Below are 19,588 nucleotides of genomic sequence, written 5' to 3' on the forward strand. Positions count from 1 at the left end.
AATCGGTCTCACCGATAGGGATCTCGGTCTCACCGAGATGGGATTGTAATCTCTCTGTTAAGCTTATTACCAAAATCGGTCCCACCGAGTTTGAGTAATCGACCCTACCGAGATTACAATCTAAACTCTCTGTTTCCCTTTCGTAACATTTTGGTCCAACCGAGATGAGCGAATCGGTCCCACCGAGTTTACCTGACCAACTCTCTGGTTAGCTTATTACCAAAATCGGTCTCATCAAGTTTGTGTAATCGGTCTCACCAAGATTACGTTATGCCCTAACCCTAACCATATCGGTCCCACCGAGTTGCATGTCGGTCCCACCGAAAACCCTAACGGTCACTAGATTTACTGAATCGGTCCGACCGAGTTTCTCAATTCGGTCCCACCGAGATTGGTAAGTTGTGTGTAACGGTTAGATTTTGTGTGGAGGCTATATATAACCCTCCACCTCCTCTTCATTCGTGGAGAGAGCCATCAGAACATGCCTACACTTCCAGCTTACATTTTCTGAGAGAGAACCACCTACACTTGTGTTGAGGCCAAGATATTCCAATCCTACTATATGAATCTTGATCTCTAGCCTTTCCCAAGTTACTTTCCACTCAAATCTTCTTTCCACCAAATCCATATCCTGTGAGAGAGAGTTGAGTGTTGGGGAGACTATCATTTGAAGCACAAGAGCAAGGAGTTCATCATCAACACACCATTTGTTACTTCTTGGAGAGTGGTGTCTCCTAGATTGGCTAGGTGTCACTTGGGAGCCTCCGACAAGATTGTGGAGTTGAACCAAGGAGTTTGTACGGGCAAGGAGATCGCCTACTTCATGAAGATCTACCCCTAGTGAGGCAAGTCCTTCGTGGGCAAAGGCCATGGTGGTATAGACAAGGTTGCTTCTTCATGGACCCTTCGTGGGTGGAGCCCTCCGTGGACTCGCGCAACCGTTACCCTTCGTGGGTTGAAGTCTCCATCAACGTGGATATACAATTGCACCACCTATCAGAACCACGGCTCAAAAATCTCTGTGTCTCCAAATTGCATTTGCACATTCCAATCCCATCCCCTTACATTCTTGCAAGTTGCATGCTTTACATTCCGCTGCTCATATACTCTTTGCATGCTTGCTTGATATGTATTGTGATTGTTAAACTTGTGCCAAAACTCCACTTAAACTTAAGGAAACTAAAAACTATAACTTTTGGTACATAGTGTCTAATCACCCCCCTCCCCTCTAGACACCTCTTCTCGATCCCTTTCAGCTGCCCCGTGGGCAGTGCCAGCCGGGGGTTGGTGCATCGCGAAGCTTTCCGGCCCGATCAGTGCGTCGCGGCTGGCCCTGCGCGTGCGTCAGATTAGCAATGCGGCCACAGGTAGCCTACGGTGGCTTGCTTGGTGGACCATCCCATTCCCTCCATGGCTGCAACCTCACTCCATGCCTCTTCCTCGTGTAATGCCAAAGCCACCAGCCCGGTGATAGAAGGGACGCGAGAATCTTGCATCGTTGGTGGCTACGCTCGCGACGCGCGCGGGTCATCGTCCCGGCAGGTCGTGTATACTTCTATTGAAATGCTCATGCTACTATTAATGTTAATGGTTATTTGTTTTTCAAGAAAAGGCATCAACCGAGTCCGAGATGGGGCTCGAGCCTAGCCCGACTTTGAATGAACAAAGCCATCAACCGGCCAGGATTACAAGCACGCGCCCTTAGGCAAAGAGAAGGAATATACACGGCAAAAAGATACACTAATGATGGACAGCATCACACTAAACCTCACACACAAGATAAATAATGGAAGATGAAGCCGTAGCCGCCGAGGTCCTCAGCCGAGAATGTTGCACCAGGAGCAAGATCGCACGGGCTCAAGGGAGATGGGGACCCGCACCAGTGGGGCATGCCGTCGCCATACACCTACGGACCCCGGCACGGCACATCCAATAGACCATCTTCGAAGGAGGCCACTACCTCCGCCTGGACCGAAGGCGCCACACCGTCGCAAGATGGCGTTGATGTCACTGGAAGTGGCCACATAGAGAGGGCCAGCGCATCCCCCACGAGCCACCGGAGGCTGTCCATGAGCAGAACATTACTGCTGCAAACATCCAGCATCAGAAGAGGGGAAGTATCACGCCAGGACGAAGAGGGCCACACAACCACCGCCACCAACCACCCCTTAAGCGCCCACCAACCACAAGGCTCTCAAGACAGCGCCTTCAAGAAAGAAGCGGCGCTGGCAGTACCGCCGCCGGCCAACAGAGTTAGGGCTTTCGCCCGGGAGGCTTAGGAAAAGGGGAAGTGGGGAGGAGGAATACCGATGCCTCCAAGAAGGGGAACGACGCCCTCGGACGTCGCCGTCGACGCGGTTGGCCAAGGCCGACCAGGGATTTCGCCTAGACTGCCCCCATGCCACCAGCCGCACCCTCCTGACCATGGACCGACGACCAAGGGAGCACGGCCCGGCCAGAAGGACTCGCACGCCAAACAGGGGAGGGTGGAGGCGCCAGATCTCGCACCGCCAGCCGCCGGAGCAGCCACCAGCCGCCCACCTCCACCACCAAGACCCCGCCGCCCACGCGACCAGGGACCCCGGATCCACCGTCCACACCGTCGGTCGCCGCAGATCCGACGATGCCTCACCAGGGGAGCCGCCGCTCCAGATCCATGGCTCCCCGCGCGAGGGCAGGACCGCCAAACGCCCCGCCGCCACCATCCTTGGCAGCGCCCCTGGCTTGCCCGACGGCTGCCTCATGCGGTGACAAGGAAGGGAGGATGGGCAAGGGTCACCCGGCGGTGCCGAGGGTTGTCGCCCCCCGAGTCGCCCAAGCGGGATGACGCGGGGGTGGGCGGGTCTCAAGAGGCTTGTTACTCGTGAAGTTGATAGATGCCACTTGAATTCTGGCAATTCCGAAAAATATCACTGCAGTTTCCAAACTTTGATATTTGTAGAGATGGAGCAGAGATGAATTTAGGGGCTCTAACTCCACCTCGTATGCGACCTAGCCAGCTGCCGCCTCCAAAAAGTTAGGTTCTCTGCCTCCCGTCGGTGCCGGTCCGCCCCGATGGCCTTAGGGCTATGGAGGCGGAGTGGATCTCGATCCTTGCTGTTGGTTTATCCAAATTAACCCTGATGTTAATGTAGTGACAGCCGTTTTGCTGTTCGTTTGCAGCCTCGCAGCGCAGCTCTGTCTTTCGGCGATCATGGCATGGGTGGTTGCGGCTTTGAAAGCTGTCGTCCATTCATGAATGCAGGGAGATCAGTGCTACTCCAGAGCGATTTTGCCAAAGATTTCTGCTTCCTCTCAGTCTGAAAGAAGATGATTAACCTTGTTGGACTGGACGTCTGGACCAGAGCTCGAGTGCCACGTTGATTGATTAAATCATGTCTGTCAGCTGGTCGTGCCCTCCTGCAATCACAAGCTCTTCATTTCCTCGCACCGTACATGCATATGCATGTGTCCACGAGAGCGTCGACGTTGCTACTCCCTCTTTTCATCTATACAGGCCCTAATGCGTTTTTCGAGTCTAACTTTGACCAAATATTAAAGCAATAATATATGACATGCAATTTACACAAAGCACATCATTAAATTCGTATGTGAAAAGAGCTTTCAATGATATAATTTTTACATTATGCATGTCATGTACTATTAATCATGTCAATAGTCAAAGGCAGTCTTAAAAAACACATTGAGCCCTGCATAGATGGAAGGAGGGAGTATAAGAAGTGACGCTCCTCCAATCAACCCCCTCGCTCGCTCGCTCGCTCGCACCGACGCGCGCCACGGTCCCTGTTTGTCACGTTCGGCCCCGCTCACTCCCACACACCACAGTGATCCCACTCCCACCGCGGAATGCCACCTCCGACCCCAAGAACCAAGCGACGGGACGCGGCCAGGCTCCTCCTCCTCGCCACCCTCCTCCTCCTGCTCCTCACATTCCTCTTCGCCCAGAGCGCATTCGCCGCCGACGACCACCACGCACGCACGCTCCTCGACGCCAATGCGGAAGCGGGCGCCGACGCCGAGCACGCGGCGGCCGTGGACCGGCATTGCGCGGAGATGCTGCACCGGGACGTGTGCGTGTCGACGCTGGCGGGCATCCAGGGGCTCGCGCGGAAGCCGCTCGGGGACGTGATCTCGGAGGTGGTGGAGCGCGCGGCGTCGGCGGTGCGCGCTGCCGCGTCCAACTGCACGTCCTACCTCTCCCGCCCGCACCGGCTGCGCCTGCGCGACCGCCTCGCGCTGTCCGACTGCCAGGAGCTGTTCGGGCACACGCTGAGCCAGCTCGGCACGGCGGCCGACGAGCTCTCGGCCGGCAACCGCAGCGCGGAGGACTCCATCGCGGGCGTGCAGACGGTGCTGTCGGCCGCCATGACGAACCAGTACACCTGCCTGGAGGGGTTCGCGGGGCCGTCGGCGTCGGAGGACGGGCGCGTGCGGCCCTTCATCCAGGGCCGCATCTACCACGTCGCCCACCTCGTGTCCAACTCGCTCGCCATGGTCCGCCGCCTCCCGCAGCGCCGCCGCGGGCGCGCCCTCCGCGCGAGGACCACACGAAGCGAGGCGTTCGAGGGGTACGGGCGCGTGCGGCGCGGGTTCCCGGCGTGGGTGGCGGCGGCGGACCGGAGGCGGCTGCTGCAGCAGCAGCAGGGCGAGGGCGTCGTCGGCGCCCCGGACCTGGTGGTGGCCAAGGACGGGAGCGGCAACTTCACGACGGTGGGGGAGGCGGTGGCGGCGGCGCCCAACAACAGCGCGACGCGGTACGTGATCCACATCAAGGCCGGGGGCTACTTCGAGAACGTGGAGGTCGGGGCCGAGAAGACCAACCTGATGCTCGTCGGCGACGGCATGTGGAGGACCGTCATCAAGGCCAGCCGCAACGTCGTCGACAACTACACCACCTTCCGCTCCGCCACGCTAGGTATGCGAGTCCACGCCCGCTCAGACATAGCCAATTTACCGCAGTCTGCATAGCCCCATAATGAACACGAACAGTGGCGCTGCACGGTCGATCGCACGGGCCGTTGCCATGCTCTGCTCGCCACGAGCCGATGTCGGCATGCCGACGCCGACGCCGGCATGGGCATGGGCGGCCGGACGAGCGAGTGACGCCGTACTGACGGACGCGTCGTGGGAATGCAAGTGCACGCGCGGCTTGGTCGTTTGCGCGGGACGCCGCTCGTGACGGAGCGTCCGTCCGCGGTACATTGATCACGAGTGGCATCGGTCAGGTAACAACGGGGAACAGGGCCTGCTTCCATTGCTTCTTCTAGGACTCTACCAGTAGCGTACTAGGTGCAGGGACTGGACCACGTCGTGGCGGGTTGGACAAATACTAGTGCTAGCTAGGGTGCCATTCGCATTTGGATTGTACTATTATAACAGTTCATCACGAGCTCTGCTCCCTCCCTCCGGAGAAATGGAGGTATTCCAGATACATCCATTTTTTATCCATTTGTTCGACAAGTAATTTTGGACGATGCACTTACACACTCGATCGGCCGGTGGAAGAGCTCACGGTTCGGATATTTTCCGCAATGCGGACTCGAGCCATTGATCATTGGCATTTGGAGTCGTGGAGCACGGGCGTTAGTTATCATGGTTAGGCTTGGTGGGTGAGGGCGCCGTGAGCTAGCTAGCCATGTACGAGCACGGCAAACCTACTACACTGACGCTACGTGAGCTAGCTCTGCCGGTTTTGTAGAATTGCAAGTGCGACGGCAGGATGAGGTTGACGGTAGCAGAAACCGATCCTGCGATCTGACCGCATTCAACAGCCACTAGTCCACTACTGTACTGGAGTACGTACAGAGGGAGGCCCAACTGTAGCACAATGGAGCACCTTCTTTGGGCGCTTCGCTTCGATCTCCTTCTACATTTCTCATCTTTTCCGCTTTTCTGCCCAGTGCTCAGTGGACGTGAACGAACTGGTGTCTACTAGTAGCTCCGATCGGTCGAGCTGGTCCCCCTGGATCGGCAACCTCGATCTTCTGCACGCACCGACACATAGATTCGTCTGAGTACTGTAGGTTGCCAAACAGTGAGCACTCGTCCAGTGGAGGGCAACACCTAGCACATGCATGCACGCCTTTCACACCAGAAAGCAAGTCCTTATCGTTGGCAATACTCATGTTAAGCAAGAGGAGCAATCCAGTTAGGTCCTCTGATGCCACCTTAAGCCAAGCAACAAGAGGAACCCGACGCCGGTCGTGACGATCATTCGAGTCGGGCTAGACCGATGTGCATGGCCTATCCGGCCGGCCGGACGCGGCCTCGTCCACCACGCCGCCACTTTCCGGCCTTGTCCGCTTGCCCCATCGGCACAAAGCACACGCATTCTAGGACGATTTTAGGACACAAGATGCATTGCATGGGCGCCTCAGGATAGATTTGGGACGGGTGCGGTGCAGCAGGGAGGGCCCTCCACTGCGACGATCCCGGCCACAGCGGAGCCCTGATTAACTCCGTCGCCGAATGTGGCGCGCGGTGCGGTTGACACGCCGCTGTCGTCGTCCACGGTGGGTGTCGGTGCGACGAGACGACGCGTCGCCACCCGCAAGACCGGTACGGCCTCACGTGCCTCTGTTCCTCGCCTTCACTCCTTCATGGCCTGGGGCCTGGGCTGGCCGCCCGCGTCCGGCTCGGCTGCACGACACGACTTGTACCACACCAGTGCGGCAACCGGCAATAAGTACGCGGACGCCTTCACGTGCAGCAAGAGCCATAGACAGAATCTACCACTGCTCGCCTGAATGTAATGGCTCATAAATTTTCAGTTCTGGTAGGTCGATAGATGTATCTGACCGACATCCGTTAATTCAATTTCGCAGCGGTGATTGGGACGGGGTTCCTGGCGCGGGACCTGACGGTGGAGAACGCGGCGGGGCCGGCCAAGCACCAGGCGGTGGCGCTGCGGGTGAACGCGGACCTCTCTGCCTTCTACCGCTGCAGCTTCGCGGGGTACCAGGACACGCTCTACGCGCACTCGCTCCGCCAGTTCTACCGTGACTGCGACGTCTACGGCACCGTCGACTTCGTCTTCGGAGACGCCGCCGTCGTGCTCCAGAACTGCAGCCTCTACGCGCGCCGCCCGGGCCCCGGCCAGAAGAACGTCTTCACGGCGCAGGGCCGCGAGGACCCCAACCAGAACACCGGCATCGCCGTGCAGGGCTGCAAGATCGCCGCCGCCGCCGACCTTGTCCCCGTGTTGTCGAACTTCTCCTCCTACCTCGGCCGGCCGTGGAAGACCTACTCCCGGACCGTGTTCATGCAGTCCAAGATGGAGAGCCTGGTGCACCCGCGCGGGTGGCTCGAGTGGAACGGCACCTTCGCGCTCGACACGCTCTACTACGCCGAGTACATGAACCGGGGGGCGGGCGCCAACACGTCGGCGAGGGTGGCGTGGCCGGGCTACCGGGTGATCACCAGCGACGCCGACGCCGGCAACTTCACCGCGCAGGCGTTCATCCAGGGCGACCTCTGGCTCAACTCCACCTCCTTCCCCTACACGCCGGGCCTCGGATAGAATAGAGATGAGAGGGTTTTTGAATGACAAAAATAAGGGGCGGTTCATCTCAGGTTTAGTCAGGAAAGGGGTTATACTAGGCTCTCCTCGTTTCTTCCCGTTCGTCTCTACTGTATACACTGAAGAAAAACTGAAGTGCCAGCCAATGTTCAGATCTGCAATGCCCATTGGTAGTGTATAACTATTGTTCAGATCTGTAATAGTCACTGGTACTCATGTAACTGTGCTGGTAGGGTTGGACTCTTTACAACAGAGGACGAAAATTAAAGATGTGTCATGGTTCTAGTGGACAAATGACAAGGGAATCGACAAGGCAAACAGGGAGTGTACATGGAGGAGGAATCTAACGCCACTTATTTCACCATTCTATCTACCCGTGACTCTGATGATGTCCTTAACTGACCTTCTCCAGAAGTTTGCCGTCCCCCTTTTTATTCAATATATATGGTCCTGATCTTACATCCTCGCCCTTTGCAGCTCCAGCTTTGCGATCGTGCCGAGATGGACTTCATCAGGGCCGTCGGCGAGCCGCAGTGTCCTAGCGGTTGCCCATAGATGGGATAGGACCGTGTCGGATGAGACCCCAGCAGCGCCGTGGACTTGTATTGCCATGTCAAGCACTTTCAGGGCCATATTTGGGGCCGCCACCTACACAGAGGCCAGATTCACTGAATTTTTGTTGCTACAGTTCGTTGAAAATGAAGGTGCTAAAGTGCTGGAACTTTACCTTGGCCATTGCGAGGATCCCGCGGGCTTTCTTGTTCCCATGCCGGTCGAGTTGATCGGCTGCTTCAAGCACCAGAAGCCTAGTTTGCTCCAGTTCTATCCGACACTGGAGTCCGCATTCAAGTTAGTGGATGGAATGCACAAAACAAAAGATGCGAGCAAAGAAACACATGAGTGAACAGTACAAAAGTGAAGCATTATGCTAGCTTAAGCTAGATATACATCATCACTAACATGCTTCAATTCAAAGAAACAAATGGATGAACAGTTCAATCTGAGAAGCTGAGTGGGGGTGTTATTTGTATGATCTCTGGACCACCTATATGTAAAGGTGGTAGATTAACATTATAACTCCCTGGAAAAAAAATGCTATCTAACTAATGTGGTTCTCGTCGTCTGAAGAAACACTTTTTTAATCTATTCAAGGTTTTGTAAATAAACCATGTAAACAGTTAATTGGATCATGCAAGCAATCAAAGAGGTTATACCTTTGCCAGGTCTGACTGAAAGGAACCATGCTGTGCAATCTTCTTTCCAAAAGCGGTCCTGCTTAAGGCCCTCTCAACCATCATATTCATGCCACGTTCCGCTGCTCCTATTAGTCGCATGCAATGATGTAATCTTCCAGGACCTAGTCTTCCCTGCAGAGCAACATAAATATGACATCGAAAGTACAGGTTGGAAATGATCGATAGTAGTATCAGAACAGTTCTGCTTACTTGAGCAATCTCGAAACCACGTCCTTCTCCGAGGAGGATATTTGTGACAGGAACACGCACGTTATCAAAAGTAATCTCTGCATGTCCATGCGGTGCATCATCAAACCCAAAGACTAACAATGGTCTCTTTATCTGCACTCCGGGAGTGTTGATATCCACTAAGATCATCGACTGCTGTTTATGTCTAGGTGCAGAGAAATCTGTTTTTCCCTGCATGAAATAAACACCGTTTAACATTACAAGAAACATATACATCACCCACAGCACTGCTCTCATGGATAGATGTTATAGTTACCATTAATATCAGGATTTTGCACCTCGGGTCCATAGCCCCACTGGTCCACCATTTCCTGCCATTTATCACATAGAAATCTCCCTGCCTGTCAAGGGAAAAATATTAAAGTAATTAGCAATGCAGAAAGCTCAAAGTAAAGAAAATGATGACATTTTTATAAACTATCAAAAGAGTAGAGCAGGAAATGTATGCCATGAGGATATAATTGATTTCCTGTTAATACACAAGAATTTGGAGGTCTCCGCCAGCATACTATAATTATTGTTTGCTGTTAAACTGAAAATAGTTTTCAGATGAGAAAAATAGACAAAAGAAATGCTGGCATCTGTAGGAACTAGGACCGGCTAAACATAACTATATGATAGCCCATAACAAGGTATAATAGCTTTGCAACTAAAGAGAGGCGGAGAGGCAGTAGAGCACATGTGACAAGATATCAACAACCTAAAGCAGCAACTATAACATACTTGTTGCCCACAAATATTTTATTCGTATTATTACCTGGATATTGCACATTCTATATTTGTTGCATCTGAAGATGCAACTTGTGGTTCTGTCATTGCAAATCCCGAACGAATTTTCCCTTCCAGTAGAGGAACAAGCCACTGCTTCTGTTGCTCCTTAGTCCCATATCTCAACAGGACCTACAATGAGATTTTCATATAATAAAAAATTGTCAGATACAAAATTACTAGCACCAATCATAACAAAGCATTCACAGTTGAGATATATTTTAAGATACCTAAAAAAAATATTGGCATGCTAAAGATGGCACATTTCCAAGGAGAAACATAAAGATGGCGTCATTCATCGATAATTTGCAGATTTTATACAGATAGATATTTTCAAAACACGTAATTTCTCAAAATATGCTTGGCTAGTGGGGTAAGATACACTGATACAGTGACAGTCTTTGAGAATCATGCCTATACCTATAAATGAACATGATGAGAAGCCCTACCTCCATATTACCCGTATCGGGTGCACCACAGTTAAATATTTGTGGAGCCCAAACTGACCGGCCCATAATCTCACATAAATATCCATACTCAAGATTTGTGAGACCAGCACCTAGCAAAAGATCATTTGAACTTCCAGCAGAAACATGAGATTGGTCCTCAAGTAGTAGCTTTCTTGCTCTAGCTGCACTGTCAAGCTGCAGATTAACAATTTTAATCAGCACAGAAGTTCGCATAATATAGAAGTGCCCTTCATTACTATAAGAAATAAAGTTCTTAATTTTCTGGATCAGGTAAATATGAAGGCATGAAAAGAAAATAGTGACTACCGGAATAAATAAGTTCCACAATCCCTCCTCTTTTGCTAATGCTTTCAAATTTTCTTCTTCAGGATGGATTGTCCACCGTGAGGTTGATTGTGCATGTTTGTATAACTCATCCTCCTTGGGATATATATGATCTTTCATGAACTTTATTATTTTTTGCCGTAGCTGCATAACCTTTTCGCTAGGAACAAATTTTCCTTGACCATTTGTCAAAGTTGAATCTTCCTGCTCTACATGAAAACCTTGCCGGGGAGCCTTCAAGACATGCATACCTGTGAAATGTGAATGCTTAGTTAACAACATTTGAGTGCATTAGACTTTACAAGAATGATGATTGCTCCTAAAAGGCGAATAAAGGATCATAACCACATTTTCCATGTCTATGTGAAGCAGTTTATTTGGAAACAGGAACAAGGTTTAAGAAAACGAAAAGATCTTGCCCACAAAGCACACTCAAACAGGTGGCAGGAAATTGTTAAGACGAGGCTGTGAAATATAATTACCTGTAGCAGGGTGTGCTCGCAGGACATTTTCTCTATTAATGTAATGCCAGGCACAGTCAACCATAACATTGGCAGCCTTACCGGCAAATCTAGCACGCTCACCACCTGAAGCATTACCCTGTGTGGCAGCTAAAATAAATTAGAATATATAAACAGACACGGATTTCATGAGTTAAAGACTAGTACCATAGTCCATCTGTGGTATACTCCTGCATAGATAGATGCCCCTCGAAACAGTGAAAAGGCAATGTAGAACTTCCAATTTGCTGCAGGCCAAGGTCGTGCCTGAGGGAAATTTAAAAGAAGAAAGTGATTGATAAAAACCAGTGAATATGATTGGCGTGTTATCCAGCCAGCATGAAAAAAAGAAGCAACACGATGCTTACAGACATAGAGCAGTACACAGCTAGGTACTCTTCCAGTTGAGGAATGCCATCTGGAATGCCAGAATGTTCAAATCCTCCATACGAACTATTTTCACTGAGTGTTGCATCAATAATATATGGCTGCAAAGATAAATAATAAACAAAGTAAAACATACAAAATCACATGACCTAAATGCTATGCAAACAGGTACAAGAATTTCTATTTTTGGTGAACACATGGTACCGGTACAATAATGTTGAGCAAATAGGACACAAACTTTTCTTCAGAATTACCTAGAAAAAACTTCTCAGACTTAACACATAAAGTTCAGTTATGACCTTTGACCTATGTTGATGGTCGTGACTATCACACAACTCAATTAAAACAGAACATGTGGAGAACTCAAGAAAAATAAGCTTGCTGAAAACGAAATATTCATATCAAAGTGACCCCAAGATATCAAGAGTATATTCATCCTGCATTTATTATAGGCCTTCAGTCAAAGGTATGGTAGGGCAATTCCCTACAGTACTTCTGTTAGAGTACATAATGGGGCTAATGGGCCTGGGCTGGCGGTATAGCCCTTTAGTCTTAGGGTTAATTAGAGATAAGGGTCGCTTGCTTAGGAGTCAAGTAAGCCTTGCTTGGGAGTCAAGTAAACCTCTCTATATAAAGAGAGGAGATGTATCAATCTAATCAAGCAAGAATTAAGAAGGAAATCCCTTCCATCTTGCCCGGCCGTGGGCAAAAGTCCCCCGGCCGGCCCTCTCGCGCCCTCCTTCTAGCAGCGCCATAACAGTTTGGTATCAGCTAGCTTCGGTTCGATCATGTCTTCCCCGCCGCCAACCCCGTCGCTTCCGCTGCCGACCGCCACCACCGCGCCGCTGCCCTTCCCATCCGCGCCGCTGCTCTCCACCTCCGGCGCCGCCACCGCCCAGATGCCGGCGCCCTCCGCCGCGCCGTCGGCAGCCGCCTACACCCCGGAGGAGGTCACCAGGGTCCTCAACGACCTCGTCACCGCCGTCCAGGGGATCCGGCTGTACCTGGCCAGCCCCTACGGGCCGCCGCCGCCACCGGGCCGCCAGCCCTGTCGTGGTACTCGCCGCACGCAGCGGCCTCCGCGGCGTTCGCTGGGCCGCTGCAGCCGCCGTCCGCCACCACCCCGCAGTGGTCGCCATGGCCGGCGCCGGCTCTCGCCGCGCCTCCCGCGCCCACCGCCGTGGTTGCCGTGGCCGCTGCAGCAGCCGCTGCAGCTGCTACCCACCGCCACCACCGCCCTGCCCTGGCTGCAGTGGCAGCCACCGCTCCTGGCGGCCTCCGCCGCGCCCGGCGCTCCGCCACAGCAGCCGCTGCCGCTGCCCGGTGCGACACTGCAGCAGCCACCGCCGATTAGCTTCGGCCCCGCATCGACCGCGCCGGCGGGAGTCCCGATCCACCAGATCAAGTTCCCGCCGTCGCCATCACCGCTTCTCCAGGGCGTCCCCATCCAGCAGATCAAGTTCCCGCCGTCGCCGTTACCGCTTCCGGCTTGGCTCACTACCTGCCACGTGTCGGCGGCGGTGAGGCTGCAGGCTGCTGCGTGCGGCCTCCTAGCGCGTCTGCGTGTGCGGGAGATGCGTGGTCTGCAGCTGCCGCTCCTCCCAGTTGCGCTTCGCTGCGCAAAGGACCTCGATCTCGTCCACTGCGTCGAGGATCTTGGGCATGTTGTTTTCCCCACGGACAGCGACCTCAAAGTCTGCGACATCGGCGGTTGGGGGGGCGCACCCCTCCTCGCCATTCTCCATCGACAGCCCTCCACTCTTCTCTGTGCGGTGCAGACCAACAGCAGTCCGGCGGGGAGAAGGCATGGTGTCACCGACAGGAGCGCACCATGTAGCACCACTGCATTCCGCCGCCGGCCGCCGCGAGGGCGCCTCTGCTGGTCGCTCTTGCGACCACTTCCAGGTGGCCATACACATGCACTCCTTTTGTCCAGATGGTGTCCATGGGATCCAGGTGGCTGTACACGTGCACGTCCGACGTGCGGATGGTGTCCACTTTATGTTCAGGGGTCCCAAATAAAGCGTCCCAGTCCATTTCAGGTTGAGAGTAATAAAACAAGCCGAGATGTAAAAGGCTTGTTTTTAGGTGTTAGGTTTGTGTTGCGTCGAGTCATGGTTATAAGTTGGTTAGGCTGCAGCTCGAGGACAAGCTGCATGTCCAGGTGGGGTGTAGTGTTAGAGTACATAATGTAGCTAATGGGCCTGGGCTGGCGGTATAGCCCTTTAGTCTTAGGGTTAATTAGAGATAAGGGTCGCTTGCTTAGGAGTCAAGTAAGCCTTGCTTGGGAGTCAAGTAAACCTCTCTATATAAAGAGAGGAGATGTATCAATCTAATCAAGCAAGAATTAAGAAGGAAATCCCTTCCATCTTGCCCGGCCGTGGGCAAAAGTCCCCCGGCCGGCCCTCTCGCGCCCTCCTTCTAGCAGCGCCATAACAACTTCTTTCAAGACAACTTCAGATAGAACTGTTTTTAGAGAACATGCAAATAGCACAAGAAAACATGTCATAAATAGGTGAGTAATTCCTAGGAGGGGAACTTTTGGTCTATGGGGACATATGCACCCTATATGGGAAAAAAATTAGTAATTCAGCAAAAAGTCAAAAATTCCTGAAAATATTTTTGAAATAAACTTGACCTTCTATTGTACTCGTGAGAAATAAAATCCACAAAAAAATATATCCTTTTGACTTCTTTTCAAAAAAGACAAATTTTTGGCCAAAATAGTGTGAATAGTGACCTATAATAGCAAATAAATTTTGTCTTTTTTGCTGTGAGGTCAACTTTTGTTTTTTTTTCGTCGACATTTATATATCAGTGCAAAAGTAAGTCAAATGTTTTGTCAAAATAGTTCTTACCTATTTTGACTTTTTATTAAAATATTAAAAAAAATCCCCATATAGGGTGCATATACAACCAGGAACCAAAGTGTATTTCCCGTAATTCCTAACCATATTATGTATAAGAAGGTACTCCCTCCGTTCCTAAATATTTGTCTTTCTAGACATTTCAAATGACTACTACATACGGATGTATGTAGACATATTTTAGAGTGTAGATTCACTCATTTTGCTCCGTACGTAGTCACTTGTTGAAATGCCTAGAAAGACAAGTATTTAGGAACGGAGGGAGTATTTCACATTTTCCCTAACAGAGTTTCATATTTCATACCATACAGCTGTAAGCAACATCACACATCTGATTCCCCAAAGTAGATAATTCCCAATCAAGTACACCTATCACTCGATCCTGTAAAGAAACAGAAACGATATTTTCAGATCAATCAAACAGAAGCAATAATCATATAAAATATTTAAATAGTGTAAAGTTGTTAGGAGATTGCATAAATACCTCAGTTGGGTGAAAAACAAGGTTATCAACACGATAATCACCATGAACAAGGCCAGTTCCCAATCCTGTTGATGAATCTTCTTCTGGTATATTTTCTTTCAGCCAATCAATCAGATCAAGCATCTTCTGATAACGCGCGGGCTTCCCTTCACCAGTTGAATGAAGATATTGTTTCCCCCATCTGTCTACCTACCCAGTAAACAGTAAGCATCTTTAGAAACAAATGGAATATCACATTCACTGGTATCAATGTATCATTATCCATAACATGACAACAAGAATTCCATTTTTTATTTGTTAATTTAATCAATCAAGTCCACATAAGAAAGCATTTGTGAAAAAAGGACAGCACATTTGCTTGTAGAATTCTTAATCTGCTTAACTGCCAAAGTGCAAAAAAAAAGACAAGGTAGTCAAACTGATTAAGAACTCTATAAGCAAATCGGAAGTGTTTCCAAGTATCATTGCTTTGCTTCGCTGTTGATAGTAACTAATCACAAACCCTCTGGAGGCATATCAAAGGCTTGTTGGTGTTTCATTCATTTATCCTTACTAAACCAGATATTAGATGCACATAGAATGTGTTAAGTTGATATATGCATGATTCCTAGAGCTTCCTACTAGATAATGAGGTGCTTGAAGAGTAGCCCTGTGAATGCCAAAAGAGCCATCTACTACGTGGCTCTACCAAGCATATATCAACAACCTTTTTGGGACTTGGCTAAACGGGGTAGAGCCTAAGTTAGCGGTGCATATTCAAGTCGGAGTGTGTGCATTACTTTGGGCCATATAGAACTGCCGGAGTGACGCGATTTTTAACAGACAAAACATCACAAATTTTTGCAGGTAATCGACAGATCAACTGGCTGGATCCGTATGTGGTCGTTACTCAACCGTGCGGAAGCCAAGGAGCATATGGCTTATGGGTGCAACCGATGGGAGACGGTAGCATGGGATACCTACAACCGGTTTGGATGGTGGTCCAACAACAGGATAGGTGTATAGGCATCTAGTTCTATTTTTTGTCGGTTGTGGCTTCGAGTTCTCCCTTTATTTATCTCTTGATGAGTTTTTGTATCGTACTACACACTTGTTGGACCTTTTGGTTAACAAGATGGCTGCATGCATCGCTTTGATGCAGAGGCCGGGGGTAATCCTCCTTTTCTAAAAAAAAAATGTGACTCTACCAAGCAGGTTGAATTTGATAGGTTATTTGTCAATGAGAAGCTGGACAGCAACATGCTGAAGTTTGAGCGTGTCAAATCCGGTGATCAGTGGCTTATGGTTTCATTAAGCGGATAGATCCCAGTGAGGATAATTGTGTAATTATCTCCATGTTCATCGGTTTTTCCTCTCAGGGACAATAAATAATGTTCCATGCAAGCTAATGCATAAGAGCATTGATAAACGTTTGAAAGTGCACTAATTAGCTCTTTTTATGAAGGACAAACTAGAGACGAAATGGCTAAAGTTACATTAGAAGTGTAGAGAAGTATTTCGACAAACAGTAGAGAGGTTAAAATGACATATTTCAAAACAGAAGGGGTAATAAGTGTTTGAGCGGTGGTCTCATGATGATATGTATTGGAGTCTAGTTGTAATCATAGAAATGTAAATAAAGACTGTCCGGTCCTGAAGGACAATACATAATTATGCCCCTAGTTTTCTGTACAATTAGAGGTAGATTGACCTAAAAGCAACACCAAAGTACTTTAGTTTATATCTCCCCAAGAGGCATAGTTCATCCTTCAAAATTAAGCTACACGTGAGACTTGTACTTAGTGTGAGAGTACAAAAGCTTTTACTCCCAGCATTGCACCCTAGGAGAGGAGAGTTCTCTTATGCAACTCAACTCAATGATAATGGAAATGGATTTGATTTACTTTTGTCCTCAGAAAACAGTCAGGGGAGGGAGGTAAATACTCCATAACACTTACTTGTCTTTTGCAATAATTGTCTCTTTTTCCATACTTCTGCAGTCCAACTGCGGTCGCATCAATTTTGTGTATAGCAGCCAAAGTTTTCGCAGCAGCCAAGTATATATTCCTCCGTTTATCTGGGGTTATTCCCTGTGTAAGAAATGGGTACAAGAGATCAGAAAACTACCATGAATATAATCATTGCCAATTTCACACATTCATTTCCTTAAACTGGAATTATGGGAAATCTGATCCCAGCTCTCAAAGTGGCGTACAGGAGCGAGGGGCTTGGAAAGTGTCATTGCCTTTTACAGTTTGTGTTTAATATAACTCTTGTGGGTTCAAAGCAATGCTAAGGTTTCTAGTTGTCGATGCGATTTTAAGACTGCTCTCTGTATATTCCAATACATTGGATATGAGCAAAATAACACTGTGTTTGTGCTAAAACCACTACTATGGTAAACTAGGAAAATGTCTGGTGATAGGCAAATACTGTCCAGATTCCTCATGGAAGCGTTAGCTACTAACATGTAACCTAACAGGTTGATGAACTGGTCAATAAATCTTAAGAATCGGTAACAATAAGAACACTTAGTAAGAAGCGTACCGTTAACTTGTTATTAAGATATAATGCTCCTTCCAGATACTCCATTATGTAGAATGGGGTTCCGATCACACTGGCATCAGTGCAAAGGCAAAACACCTTAGGGACAGGAACATCCGTGTAGGCACCCAAAGCTTTGAGAACCTGCGTCCATAACAGAACAGATCAGACAATAAACTCACACCAGTTCAGAGAAGGGAGCAACATCACATGAGATGCATTTCGCATCAACATATCATGTAAACCCAGTATGACATACGACAGTTATTTAAAGCCAAAATATCACAATCGTTTTGCTCTAAACAAATATGACAACTGCTCTGATAAATCTCCTAATAATCACACAACAGCTAGAAGGCCCAAATGGATGTTCATAAGCACCCAAAACGAACTGTTCGGTTAACTGAGACCAAACATTACATGTACAATTTCATCAATCAGAGAAGAGGTAGAATTAGAATGACTCCCTTCCGAGTTCCGAAGTAGACGGTACTTACCACTTTAGCACAACCACATAAGCCCGAGCATAAGCAACGCCTAAGACTATAAGAGCGTCTCTATCCCATCCCAGATCGAACCCAGTTTTCGCAGCGGATTAAATCCAACAAAGCCGGGGAACGGGAACAGGAGCAACAGCAACCCCGCGAACCGAACTGGGAAGCGGAAGGATCTGGGGGCGAACCTGGAACTCGCGCTCGACGGCGTGGGCGGACTGGAGGATGGCGCCGGCGGGCTTCTTCCGCAGCACGTAGCGCCGGGCCTCCCCGCCGGGCGCGGAGGCCTGGATGCAGTAGGTGGGGTTGGACTGGCCGTGGCCGAACTGCGTGAGGGCGAGCGACGGCGCGGGCCCGGGGAAGCCCGGGACGTGCGCGGCCGCGTAGCGCAGCAGCGCCGCCTCGTCCAGCGCCTGCGCCGCGTGCACCGGCCGCAGCAGCTCCGAGGTCATCGTCGCCATCCCGCTCGCTCGCCAGTCACCAGCCCCCGGGATTCGATTGCGGGCGGAGGACGGGGGGGGGGGGCAGACAGGGGACGACGACTGTGGAACAGCTCGCTTCGCCCTCTCTGTTTTTTTCTTCTCCTTTCTTGTTTCGGCGGGCCTTGATGGCTGATCGTGGCCGTTGCCGGCCCGCACGGAGTTGCGTACTTGCGTACTTGCGTGCGCTCCTCGTAAACATCGGCGTATATGCGTACTTATCTCGGATGATGCGACTTTGGGCGAACACGATTGGTTTCGCCATTTTGCTTTCGTTGCCGGCTTGCCGAACTGGGAGTCCGGAACGCGACGTGACAGGCTTGGATTGGATTCGGTACGGTGGTGGCAGGGAGAATATCCGGTGGAGCCGCCTTGTGGTGCTTTCCCCCCTCAAATGATGAGTGTCACTCGGTTCAAAAAAACAAATGATGAGTGTCACCATGTGACACGAAAGTTATCATCCGGAATGAAAAAACAAACCGGTAAAATGAAATTTGTCATCTGAAAAGAAAGTTGCCATTCTTGACAACTAAAGCTTTCATCCACGCGTCACTAAATTTGCTGTAAAATGCTCGGAGCTGCCATGTGTTCGTGTCACACGTGTGGCATTTTATCGGGTCCCTTTTTTAAGGGCCTTTTGGTGCTACCCTGTACCGATCGATAAGAAAAATACTACACTCTATAAGCACTTAATAAAAAAAATCCCCTAAAAACGTTTAATAAAAAATCTAAAAATAATTTAGCATGCATACAAAATGTACGTTAGCACGTCACAAGATTTTAAATTCGGATTAGACCTACAATTTTTGAAACAGAAAATATAAAATCTTCCATCAGGCACAAAAAAAATGAGAAATAAATCTTCTTATTTATTTATTTATTAGCACAACCAAATCTTTTTTGTTAGTTGGTACAACCAAATCTTCTTATGAATAGTACTCTTTTTATATTGGTCCATAAATTTGGCCCATTTACGCGATGGGTGCTGAATTTGTTATTTTTGTTTCTTACTCTTTTTGTGACACTATAGATATACACTGTGTGTACATGCTAAATTATTTTTCCGGCTGTGCCGCCACAAGGATGTTTTATTATTCAATTCTTTTTGTTATCAAAATTATGTTTTTAGGGGTTTTTGTTGAAAAAAATAATTTAGCGACGTGACAGGCTTGGATTTGGTGCGGTCTGGCATCCGGCTGCGTGGCACGATCGGACTACCAGTGCCCGGCAAACGGAAAAAAATTCTCTCCCCGTGCATAGCTTGTGTGAGATGACGCCACGTGGTCCAC

General features: G+C 49.7%; 2 protein-coding genes across 2 annotated transcripts; one reads left to right on the top strand and one right to left on the bottom strand.

The window, feature by feature from the left end:
• The first annotated feature begins 3,714 nt into the window (after positions 1-3,714).
• Positions 3,715-7,787, top strand: LOC123187506 (pectinesterase-like). Its single transcript, XM_044599376.1, has 2 exons — positions 3,715-4,915; positions 6,825-7,787. The coding sequence occupies exons 1-2, from the start codon at positions 3,847-3,849 to the stop codon at positions 7,517-7,519; spliced, it is 1,764 nt and encodes a 587-aa protein (XP_044455311.1). The 5' UTR covers positions 3,715-3,846; the 3' UTR covers positions 7,520-7,787.
• Positions 7,666-18,396, bottom strand: LOC123187505 (probable acyl-CoA dehydrogenase IBR3). Its single transcript, XM_044599375.1, has 16 exons — positions 18,009-18,396; positions 17,330-17,470; positions 16,741-16,872; positions 14,804-14,992; positions 14,624-14,701; positions 11,434-11,553; positions 11,234-11,332; positions 11,048-11,165; positions 10,548-10,816; positions 10,221-10,415; positions 9,761-9,903; positions 9,260-9,344; positions 8,965-9,174; positions 8,734-8,886; positions 8,247-8,351; positions 7,666-8,167 (listed from the first exon to the last, which is right to left on the bottom strand). The coding sequence occupies exons 1-16, from the start codon at positions 18,279-18,281 to the stop codon at positions 7,976-7,978; spliced, it is 2,502 nt and encodes an 833-aa protein (XP_044455310.1). The 5' UTR covers positions 18,282-18,396; the 3' UTR covers positions 7,666-7,975.
• Between the last annotated feature and the right edge of the window lie 1,192 nt (positions 18,397-19,588).

This window comes from Triticum aestivum, chromosome 2A (assembly GCF_018294505.1).
Source record: "Triticum aestivum cultivar Chinese Spring chromosome 2A, IWGSC CS RefSeq v2.1, whole genome shotgun sequence".
In the NCBI taxonomy this organism is placed as follows: Eukaryota; Viridiplantae; Streptophyta; class Magnoliopsida; order Poales; family Poaceae; genus Triticum; species Triticum aestivum.

What these genes read in the sequence shown, in the direction of transcription:
- LOC123187506 (XM_044599376.1), top strand. Translation starts at nt 3,847, where the DNA reads ATGCCACCTCCGACCCCAAGAACCAAGCGACGGGACGCGGCCAGGCTC. An exon ending in CTTCCGCTCCGCCACGCTAG is followed by an intron (nt 4,916 to 6,824) that starts GTATGCGAGTCC and finishes TCAATTTCGCAG; the next exon opens with CGGTGATTGGGACGGGGTTC.
- LOC123187505 (XM_044599375.1), bottom strand. Translation starts at nt 18,281, where the DNA reads ATGGCGACGATGACCTCGGAGCTGCTGCGGCCGGTGCACGCGGCGCAG. An exon ending in TGTGGAACTTATTTATTCCG is followed by an intron (nt 10,416 to 10,547) that starts GTAGTCACTATT and finishes GTTAATCTGCAG; the next exon opens with CTTGACAGTGCAGCTAGAGC. An exon ending in CCGATACGGGTAATATGGAG is followed by an intron (nt 9,904 to 10,220) that starts GTAGGGCTTCTC and finishes ATCTCATTGTAG; the next exon opens with GTCCTGTTGAGATATGGGAC.